Raw genomic sequence first — 12257 nt, forward strand, 5'->3', positions numbered from 1 at the left:
ACCTACAACTTAGTAAACTTTCTTTCTTTCTTTCAACACACCGGCCATATCCCACCGAGGTGGGGTGGCCCAAAAGGAAAAACGAAAGTTTCTCCTTTTACATTTAGTAATATATACATGAGAAGAGGTTACTAGCCCCTTGCTTCCGGCATTTTAGTCGCCTCTTACAACACGCATGGCTTACAGAGGAAGAATTCTGTTCCACTTCCCCATGGAGGTAAGAGGAAATAAACAAGAACAAAAACTAGTAAGAAAAATGGAAGAAAACCCAGAGGGGTGTGTATATACATACAGTGGACCCCCGCATAACAATCACCTCCGAATGCGACCAATTATGTAAGTGTATTTATGTAAGTGCGTTTGTACGTGTATGTTTGGGGGTCTGAAATGGACTAATCTACTTCACAATATTCCTTATGGGAACAAATTCGGTCAGTACTGGCACCTGAACATACTTCTGGAGTGAAAAAATATCGTTAACCGGGGGTCCACTGTATATGCTTGTACCTGTATGTGTAGTGTGACCGAAGTGTAAGTAGAAGTAGCAAGACGTACCTGAAACCTTGCATGTTTATGAGACGAAAAATGGACACCAGCAATCCTACCATCATGTAAAATAATTACAGGCTTTCGTTTTACACTTGCTTGGCAGGACAGTAGTACTTCCCTGGGCGGTTGCTGTCTACCAACCTACTACCTACAACTTAGTAAACTTATTCCCCTATAAATTTTACAATCTCTTTTGTCCCCCTTCCCTTTATATAAAGGAACTATGCATGCTCTCTGCCAATCGCTAGGTACCTTCCCCTCTTTCATACATTTATTAAACAAAAATACCAACCACTCCAATGCTATATCCCCCCTGATTTTAACATTTCTGTCATGATCCCATAAGTTCCAGCTGCTTTACCCTCTTTCATTCTTCATAATGCCTCACGCACCTCCCAGACACTCACATTCTGCTCTTCTTCACTCCTAAAAGATGTTATACCTCCCTGACCAGTGCATGAAATTTCTGCCTCCCTTTCTTCATCGACATTGAAAAGTTCCTCAAAATATTCCTTCCATCTACCCAATACCTCCAGCTCCTCATCTACTAACTCCCCTACTCTGTTTTTAACTGACAAATCCATTCATTCCCTAGGTTTCTTGTTTATCTCACTCCAATTTTTTTTGTCTTATTTTCTGCCAAATTTCTTGACAGTGCTTCTCCCACTCTGACATCTGCTCTCCTTTTGCAATCTCTCACTACTCTCTTCACCTTTCTTTTACTCTGTACATACTCTGCTCTTCTTATAGTACTGTTGCTTTGTAAAAACCTCTCATAAGCTATCTTTTTCTCTTTTATCACACCCTTTACTTCATTCCACCAGTCACTCCTCTTTCCCTCTGCACCCACCCTCCTATAACCACAAACTTCTGCCCCACATTCTAATACTGCATTTTTAAAACTATTCCAACCCCATTCAACCCCCCCCAATCCCCTTTCTACTCATATTTGCACCAGCCCACCTTTCTGCCAATAGTTGCTTATATCTCACCCTAACTTCCCTTACTTTATACACTTTCACCTCTCTCTTACTTGTGCCATTTTCCTTTTGTCCCATCTACCTCTTACTCTAACTGTATCTACAACTAAATAACGATCCGATATATCAGTTGCCCCTCCATGAACGTGTACATCCTGAAGCTTACTCATCAACCTTTTATCCACCAATACATAATCTAACAAACTGCTTTCATTGTGCTGTAGCATACCTTGTATACTTATTTATCCTCTTTTTCATAAAATATGTATTACTTATTACCAAACCTCTTTCTACACAACTCAATTAAAGGTTCCCCATTTTCATTTACCCCTGGCACTGCAGATTTACCTACTACTTCCTCCACAACATTTTTACCCAGTTTAGCATTGAGATCCTCAACCACAAGTACTCTCTCAATAGGTTCAAAACTCCCCACAAACTAACTAAACATTTCCCAAAATCTTTCTCTCTCCTCTACACTTCACTCTTCTCCAGGTGTATAAACACTTGGTATAACCCACTTTTCACAGCCAACCCTTATTTTACTCCACATAATCTTTGAATTTATACATTTATATTCCTTCTATTCCTGCCATAACTTATCCTTCAACATTATTGCTACTCCTTCTTTAGCTCTAACTCTATTTGAAACCCTTGACCTAATCCCATTTATTTCTCCCCTCTGAAACTCTCCCACCCCCTTCAGCTTTGTTTCACTTAAAGCCAGGACATCCAGCTTCTTCTCATTCATAACATTACAATCATCTCTTTTTTTTATCATTCGCACAACATCCACGCACATTCAGACATCCCACTTTGACGGTTTTCTTCTTTTTCTTTTTATTAGGTTATATGGGAAAAGGGGTTACTAGCCCATTGTTCCCGGCAATTTAGTTGACTTTTACAACACGCATGGTTTACGGAGGAAAGATTCTTATTCCACTTCCCCATGGATATGAAAGAAAAGCAATAAGAACAAGTATTAAGACAAATCAAAGAAAACTCAGATGAGTGTGTATACATAAACATGTACATGTATGTGTAGTGTGACCTAAGTGTACTTAGAAGTAGTAAGATGTACCTGAAATCTTGCATGTTTATGAGACAAAAAAGACACCAGCAACCCTAATATCATGTAAAACAAATACAGGCTTCATTTTTAAACTCACTTGGCAGGATGGTAGTACCTCCCTGGGTGGTTGCTGTCTACCAACCTACTATACTATACTAATACTATACTAATACTATACTATATTATACTTTACTATACTATACTATACTGTACTGTACTATACTATACTGTACTGTACTATACTATACTGTACTGTACTGTACTGTACGTAAGTGTAATTTTGCCAGTTTTCCATCAGTTTTTGTATTTTTTGTTTTATTCTTTCAAGAAAAGATTCTTTATCATTTCATAAGATTTTTTTTTTTTTTTTTTTGGAAAATTCGTGGACCCTGTGGACAAATTTCAGATTGGGGTCTGAACCCTGGAAGGGCTAAGAACCTCAAAACAGAGTATTCTAATATAGGTTGGGTTATATAACCTGCTTACCAGGTAACAGTGGCTGTTTATTTTTTTGTAACCAAGTATGCATTAATGAAGTGAATGTTTCATAATCATTGTATATTGAACTAAGTTATATTTAATGGATTTTATACATTCTCTCAATAACAAATATTATTTGGATCTTGAAATTAGTATAACATATAAGCTTGAAAAGTAAGATTTGTTTTTAGCATGATCATAATACCATACTAGAGTTTTAACATAGTGGCTGTCTCCCACTGAGGTAGAGTGGTCCAAAAGAAAGGAAGTACATTTACCATCACTCATTCAGTAGCTGTTTTGCCAGAAGTTTGTGGACATCACAGTTCCAATAACTCTATAAAGTATAATAACAACAGCCCTCCTTTAGAGTGTAGACTTTATACTTCCCACTTTCAGAACTCAAATCTGGCTAACTGTCTGTTCCTAAATCCATTCTTAAATGTTACCTTTCTCACACTCCAACAGCACATCAAGCCAAAAAAAAAAATTCTTCTTCATTTACTCTGTACTAATATGCTTGCACAAGCCTGCTAGATACTCAAGCCCCTAGCACTCAGAGCCTCAGAATCCTATCTCTCCTTCCTTCCACTCCAGATTTATAAACCTTCCTCGTCATCCTTTTCTGCTCTGTCCTTTCTCGGTGCCCAAGCCACCTCAAGAACACTTCCTCAGCCCTCTGAGTTACACCTTGATAACCCTCACTCTATCTTATAATTGCTTGGTATATAATTCACATCACAGATTGCTCTCAAACATAACATTTCCACTGCCTCCATCCTCCTCCTTGCCCCAGCATTTTAATAGATGAAGAAATAATTCAACATAAATTATAATTTACTCTACTGATTTATAATTATATACAAATACATACAAATTATTTTGCAAAAGATAGTAACAAGAAGCATAACCTATTCATTTAATTCATACTTTAAAATTTTATATCATTCCCTTGTTATAGAGGATATTTTATAATCTTTTCTCCAGATGTTTTGTGGTTATGGTGAAGAAAATGCAGCTGCATCAATATGGTTTCAAACTCCTGAGAAAAGTGTGAGATCTTTGTTTCATGATCCCCCAGGTTAGTATCAAGCACATGTTTACAATTTTTTACAGAATGGTACACTTGAGAATAATAATTTAAAAGACATTTATGACTATGTAATTAGTTTATTTATAAACCTATCGACTGAGGTGTGTCATAAGGCTATATTTCACCTGTAGACTATTCTAAAGAATGCCTTAATTTCTGCAATAGGAATTAAATCAATTTGCATATACTGAGAGTCTCTCACCTCTTATACATATCCTGTGTTCTGGTACATATTGTACAGTGTTCTGGTACATATTGTACAGTGTTCTGTTGCATATTGTACAGTATTCTGGTACATATTGTACAGGACAGTTTAGTAAAATTGATAAGGGATAATTTGATGACCCCTGTATATCATATTGTTCAGATATGAAGCAGTAATGGAAAAAATGCTATAGTTAAATGTAATATGGCTGCAGGTTATGGACTTTAATGCATCATTGCCACTATTGTTTTAAAGGCTGTATATTCATGTCATTCTTGACACCTGGGATTGGTGTAAATGTAAAAATATTATTGATAATTGGAATTTTAATCAACCCAATTATACTGTACTCATAAATAGTATTAACACTTTTAAAATAATACCTAAGTATCCAGTTCTCAGATTCTCAGGCATCTTATAAATATTATTAACTCTCCATTCTTAAGTATATAATAAGCATACCGTTGACTTATTTTTAAAATCTTTACAATTCTGCATTTGGTGGCTCTATTTACCCACACTTCCTGTCTTCATCTGTGCCAGTATTTTTCGTTTGAATTTGAAAATCAGCATTCGTTCGAAGTCAAGTAGATTGTCCAGAAGACAGTTGGCATTCTCCTTTCCTCACTTGTGTTGATTATCACTTTCATCACGCTCATCCTGTAGGAAATGTTTCATGTTACTTGACTTAGGCATAAGATCAAGAGATACATTCTTCTGCCAGAAGTGTTACTTTCATCAGCAGTTAGAGCACACTAGATTTATTTCTTGTCAGTAATCCAACCATCTCAGTACAATGGAATTAATACTGCTATAATGCTGATCATAATACTGCATGTACTTGTTAACCCTTTCAGGGTCAACAAACTTGCTCACAGGGTCAAAAAAATTTCAAAGGAAAAAATATTTTTTTCTCATAAAATGATAAGAATCTTTTTCCAAAGGTAATGAAACCAGAAGTACGAAATTTAATGGAAAACTTGCGGAATTACGCTTTCGCAAAGCTAGCGGTCTCTGCGATATTTACATACAGTGGACCCCCGCATAACGATGGCATCACATAGCGATTTTTCCGCATACCGATTACTTTTATCGCAAAATTTTTGCCGCGCATACCGATTAAAAACCCGCTTACCGATTTTCGTCCGAGACGCGTCCAATGTGCCCTCAGCCAGCCTCACATGTGCCGGCCGTCCCATTGTTTACCAGCCAGCCTCCGCGGTAACATCCAAGCATACACTCGGAATATTTCGTATTATTACAGTGTTTTCGGTGCTGTTTCTGGAAAATAAGTGACCATGGGCCCCAAGAAAGCTTCTAGTGCCAACCCTGTGGTAAAAAGGGTGAGAATTAGTATGGAAATTAAGAAAGATTTTGAAGGGTTTGGGGCTAACCCTGAGAAGCCTATGCCAGTTGTGGAATCCATTGTGCCTACTTCAAAGATTAAGGAAATGTGTGCACAGTGGGTTGAACTGCAAACCTTTATAGATGAAAATCACCCTGACACAGCTGTTGCAAGCCGTGCTGGTGACTATTTCAATGACAATGTTGTGGCCCATTTTAGACAAATCGTAAAGGAACGGGAGGTACAGAGCTCTATGGACAGATTTGTTGTGCGACAGAGGTCCAGTGACTCTCAAGCTGGTCCTAGTGGCATTAAAAGAAGAAGGGAAGTAACCCCGGAAAAGGACTTGCTACCTCAAGTCGTAATGGAAGGGGATTCCCCTTCTAAACAGTAAGAAGATAATGCTCTCCCCTCCTCCCATCCCATCAATCATCACCAGATCTTCAATAAAAGTAAGTGTCATGTAATTGTGCATGCCTTTTTCAGTTTGTGTGTATTAAAATTAACATTTCATGTGGTAAAAAAAAATTTTTTTCATACTTTTGGGCGTCTTGCACGGATTAATTTTATTTCCATTATTTCTTATGGGGAAAATTCATTCGCATAACGATTATTTCGCATAACAATTATCCCTCTTGCACGGATTAAAATCGTTAACCGGGGGTCCACTGTATTGGCAATTTCACCCAATTTGAGCCCTATTTTTGCCCAATTTCATTGTTACAGTCAGCCAGATTTGTAGCTATTTCGCTAGTATTCCTTCTATTCTATGAAATGAGCACAAGACACTGCCTATTTACGTATTTCAGTTACCCAGTAAAGTGATCAGAAATCAGTAATTTGGCCACTTTAACACAAAATTCAAAAATTTGCAAATTCAAAATAGGGTCCAGAATAAACAATGTAGACATTTCTGGCACTAAAAAACATTTCCACTGTTCATTAGTTACGTCCCTAGGCCTCTCTTATATTATGCTTACTTTCCATTTTGAATTTTTATTCAGACAAAAAATAGAAAATTTAGTGTTATGCAGACTAATTACTGCATTATTGTAATTGTGTAAATAATGTCACCACATTGGTGAATACGTATTAGACTGACCAATTGGATGTATATTGGAAGAATGACGCAATTTGTGTACTTTGGAATATTGGCAATAATCGAACATTTCCGCTAATTTGAGCTCAATTTCAAGCTACTGACAGTCCTGAAACCAGTCAAAATCATATCTACTTCTGTAATATATTTTCTGTTCTATCAAATGAGACCAAGAAACCAAAAATACAACCATAAAAATCTTATGAAAATACACTGCAAAGTTGCTGTTTTAAACCAAAAACATAGCAGTTTTTTTCCATTATGTATTGCATGCTGCAGGATTTTTTTATATGGTACACACTTACCACATAGACCCATTCACTCATAACTAGACCCAAATTTACCGCTCACAGTTTGAGTGAGCTGAGCTTGTCACGTAGAGCACGGGGACCAACCCATGCTTCAAAGCTGTAGTATTACGGGACCCACCCTGACAGGGTTAAGTGTCATATTTGGAAGAATGTGCTTGAGGGAAGTGTAATTATGAGAGAGTAGACAGGCTGTGTGTAAGGGAGCAAATGAGGTGTGCATCATTCAAGGCTGAATAGGATGATGGTTAGCAGGTGAGACAGGTTGAGGTGAGAGATGAGTGGTACTCCTGAATGGCTGGTAGAGATAACTAATCCCCACATAAACTCCAACAAATGTGAAGGAAAGAGAAAGGGGAAAACAACACATATAAATTCAAGAAGGAAAGTTGTTTGTTCTCAATAGGGAGCCTATGTAGGAATGTTCAGTAATAAGAGTATACTTAATCAACATAAAATTTTTTTTTTTTCAACAAGTCGGCCGTCTCCCACCGAGGCAGGGTGACCCAAAAAAAGAAAGAAAATCCCCAGAAAGAAAATGCTTTCATCATCATTCAACACTTTCACCACACTCACACATTATCACTGTTTTTGCAGAGGTGCTCAGAATACAACAGTTTAGAAGCATATACGTATAAAGATACACCACATATCCCTCCAAACTGCCAATATCCCAAACCCCTCCTTTAAAGTGCAGGCATTGTACTTCCCATTTCCAGGACTCAAGTCCGACTATATGAAAATAACCGGTTTCCCTGAATCCCTTCACTAAATATTACCCTGCTCACACTCCAACAGATCGTCAGGATATAAAAGTATATTAGCTAATCAAATAGACTAATATTACACTCGGGTTATTACACTGATGTGAGGAGCAGACAACTTTACAAAATGCTAACCAGTTCTGACAAAATCATTTGATGCTATTATTCTCTTGAAACACTGGGCCTGAGGACACTGCTCTTTCCCCAAAATTAAAAAGGGAATTCCTCTCATAAGACTTCTGACATCATATTATCAAGAACCTCAAACATACTGAAATCAACATCATTACACAATGTTATTGTGAAATTATCTTGAATAACTTAAGATAATGATAATTATCAGATTGGTATCAATAATCATGTACCATGTACAATACTGTATATATTTTGACATTCCTTTGTTAATAATTTACTTTTCTTTTATTTTTCATAGACTCATATCAATGGTCAACCATAGGTGTGTTCTTTGTGTGTTACTTCTTCTTGGCATGTTGGACGTATGGCCTGGGAATTCCTTCTGGAGTTTTTATCCCAACTCTGCTGTGTGGAGCAGCTTGGGGTCGGCTTGTTGGAAAGCTCATGTCACTCTTCTTTCCTGATCAGGTTGTTCACCATTGTATTCTTTTGTTTATCACATAGTTAATTGTTTTAATTTTCTGTCTCATTGTAGCCCATAAAATGGAACTATTTTATTTGTAAACTTGTATAGTGTTTTTTTTTTCCCCCTCAACAAGTCGGCCATCTCCCACTGAGGCAGGGTGGCCCAAAAAGAAAGAAAATCCTCAAAAAGAAAATACTTTCATCATCATTCAACACTTTCACCTCAATCATACATGATCACTGTTTTTGTAGAGGCACCCAGATACAACAGTTTAGAAGCATATATAAAGATATACAACATATCCCTCCAAACTGCCAATACGTCAATACGTTGGCCATCTCCCACCAAGGCAGGGTGACCTCCTCCCCCCCCCTAAAAAAAAGAAACTTTTACCATCATTCAATGATTGCACCATCATTTTGCTTTTCCCCCTTTTTTTTTTATCACACTGGCCATCTCCCACTGAGACAGGATGACCCAAAAAAAAGAAACACTTTCACCATCATTCACTTTATCACTGTCTTGTCAGAGGCGAGTAGATACTACAGTTCAGGTGTCCCTTCAACACTGCAAATATCCCTACCCCTCCTTTAGAGTGCAGGCACTGTACTTCTCACCTCCAGGACAAGTCCAGGTAACTGGTTTCCCTGAATCTCTTCATAGAAGGTTACCTTATTCACACTCCAACACTTTGTCAGATCCCAAAAACCATTTGCTTCTACTCACTCCCATCTAACACATTCTCATACTCCTTGCTGAATGTTGAAGCCTCTAGCACACAAAACCTTTTGTACCCCCTTCTCTCCAACATTTCCAAGGGTGACCCCCTACCCTGCCCTTCCTTCACTACAGATTTATATACCCTCAAGTCATCCTATTTTGCTTCTTCTTTAAATGTGCAAACCACCTCACCATTCCTCAGCACTCTGATAGTGACCCCACACTATTTTTTAATTTTTGTACTCGGGACCCTCTGCATAACATTCATGCCTGATACAGGGCTAAACTTAAAATATGGTAAAATTATATATAGGACCTTCTTTCAGCAATGGCCAGATGAAGGTAAATACGCGCTGGTTGGAGCTGGAGCCATGCTTGGCGGTGTTGTACGGATGACTCTAAGTTTGACTGTAATCCTAATGGAGTGTGTGGGTAACATAACATTTGGCTTACCTCTGATGATTGTTCTTATGGTAGCTAAATGGGTTGGAGATTTCTTTACAGAGGTTTGTAAAATTGCCTCATAGGTCCATGAAAAAATGTTAGAATTGTATGGACTGATTTTATTTAGCTTGTTTATTCAGTTACTTTTAACTCTTCTTAACTTTTATAAATGCTGTATTGAATATTTTGAAACATGAATTAATGGTGCTGATTGGTAACACAACCCTAATATTTAACCCATGAAAATATTCCAGGGTCTATATGACATCCATATTCAAATGCAGGGTGTCCCTATTATGGCTTGGAATGCTCCTCCTCTGTCAAACAATATCTATGCAACTGAGGTAAGCTCTTCCAGTTCTGCTGGATGCTTGGTTATTGCTCATCTGAACATGATAGTAGTTCTGTAAAGTTTATAAAAGCTTTCTTACACAAATAACTTGCATATAGGAGAGGGGAGCTTACAACAACATTTCTGTCTGACTTGGACCATTTACAAAGTCACACTCACAGAAAGGAGAGAATGAGGGAGTTTATATAGGCCAGCAGATAGGGAGAGGACAAGAGAGGTAGTAGGAAAGGAAGAAAAGAGGTAGTAGTAGTAATGGTGGTGGAGTCAGTTGAAGATTAAGAAAGAGGAGCACTGCAAGGGAGCTAGGAGTCAATGAAGGGTCGGAACAAAAACACAGAGATTTAAAAAATAATAATGGACCAAACACCCAAGGCAGAAGAAAGAAAACCCAAAGGAGAAAGAGGAAATGGGAAGAAGAAGGAGAAGGAGAAAAAAGAATCATGTTAAGTCATGAGTGTTCTGAAGTTTGGAGCATTTTACAGTGTAATGGGAAAGGAAGGCATCTACAGAGACAAAGCCAGGACTAAGATCATAGAAGGTAGGTTGTGTATAAGAGAGGATTCAACCAGATGGCAACTGTGAAGGTTAGAAGTGGGGTAGACAGTTTTATCAGAAGGCCAGTTACTAGGACGACTGTGATCTCTGACATGACAAAAAAGAGCATTGTTGGTGTCGGCAAGCCTTGCACTACTTTTGTGCTCCTTGAGTCTGTCAGAAAGAGAACGGACACTTTCTCCAAAGTACTCAAGAGGACAAGAGGAACAGGAAATAGAGTAGACACCAGGAGCATCTATAGAGGGAGGAGATGTATGAACTAGATTGGTGAAGAGAGTGTGAGTCTGATGAAAAGTAAGTTTGATTCTAAGGAACGAAGAGAATTGTTGAGATTAGAAAGATTGGAAATACAGGGAAGGCAGAGGACAGGAGAGTTCCCAGGAGTAGAGAGTTTGGGAGAGAAGAAAGTCTGTTTAGCACATGAGAAGGCAGAGTCTATGAAATGGGAAGGGTAGCCAAGACGAGAAAATGAATTACAAAGAGTGGAAATTTCTTATTCAAGGAACTGAGGATCACAAATGTGGAGAGCATGGAGATAGAGAGAAATAAGAACACTTTTCTTGACAGGAAGCATGATAAGAAAAGCAGAGAATGTACATAAAGGTTTTGCTTTTTTTGTGTGCCACAAGCCCATGCAGTGGCGTGTACATTCACTACTTAACATGCTTCATTTGTCAAGAAAAGTGTTCTTATTTCTTTCTATCTCCATGCTCTCCACATTTGTGATCCTCAGTTCCTTGAAAAAGAAATTTCCACTCTTCATAATTCATTTTATCGTCTTGGCTACCCTTCCCATTTCATACTCTGCCTTCTCACGTGCTAAACGGACTTTCTTCTCTCCAAACTCTCTACTCCTAGGAACTCTTCTGTCCTCTGCCTTCCCTATATTTCCAATCTTTCTATTCTCAACAATTCTCTCCATTCCTTAGCCTTTTCAGGGTTGCCAGGCCCTCTCCGAGACTTGTTCTCAGGGTCGCCGAAATTTAAAAAAAAAAAAAAATTTCTTATGAAAAGATAGAGAATCTTTTCCGATAATAATGACACCAAAAGTATGAAATTTGATGGAAAACTTATGGAATTACGCTCTCGCGAAGTTAGCGACCTCGGCGATATTTACGAATCGGCTATTTTGCCCACTTTGAGCCCTACTTTTGGCTAATTCCATTGTTCCAGTTGACCAAACTCATAGCTATTTCTTGAGAACTCCATTTGTTCTATCGATTGAGTACAAGACATTGCCTATTTACCGATTTCTACTACCCAATAAAGCGGTCAGAAATTGGCAATTTGGCCAATTTCACACAAATTAAAAAATATGCTAATTTCAAAATAGGGTCCAGAATGAACAATGCAGACATTCCTGGCTCTAAAATAATATTTTTTTTGTTCATCAGTCACGTCTCCAGGCCCCTCTGATATTACTCTTGCTTTCTATTTTGAATTTTTATTCAAACAAAAAATAGAAGATTTACTGCTATGCAGACTATTGCAATATTGTAATAATTGCATAAATAATGTCAGCCCATTCATGACTGCATATTAGAATGGCTAGTTGGACATTTATTGGACAGTGACGTCATTTCTTTACTCTTGAACATCGGCAAAAATCAAACAGTTCCCCCTACTTTGAGCTCCAGTTCAAGGTCCTTTTCATAGGAAAACCAATCAAAATAACCTCCATTTCTATAAT

At 37.8% G+C, this 12257-nt stretch overlaps 1 protein-coding gene across 1 annotated transcript in view; it reads left to right on the forward strand.

The window, feature by feature from the left end:
- LOC128688710 (chloride channel protein 7) overlaps positions 1 to 12257 on the forward strand; it is an 85214-nt gene that overhangs the window by 44368 nt on the left and 28589 nt on the right. Inside the window, exons 4-7 of the mRNA XM_053776698.2 lie at positions 4069 to 4162; positions 8329 to 8498; positions 9543 to 9722; positions 9915 to 10004. Coding sequence (XP_053632673.2) covers positions 4069 to 4162; positions 8329 to 8498; positions 9543 to 9722; positions 9915 to 10004 — 534 coding nt within the window. The remainder of the gene's footprint in view (positions 1 to 4068; positions 4163 to 8328; positions 8499 to 9542; positions 9723 to 9914; positions 10005 to 12257) is intronic.

Source organism: Cherax quadricarinatus, chromosome 13 (genome assembly GCF_038502225.1).
Source record: "Cherax quadricarinatus isolate ZL_2023a chromosome 13, ASM3850222v1, whole genome shotgun sequence".
NCBI lineage: Eukaryota > Metazoa > Arthropoda > Malacostraca > Decapoda > Parastacidae > Cherax > Cherax quadricarinatus.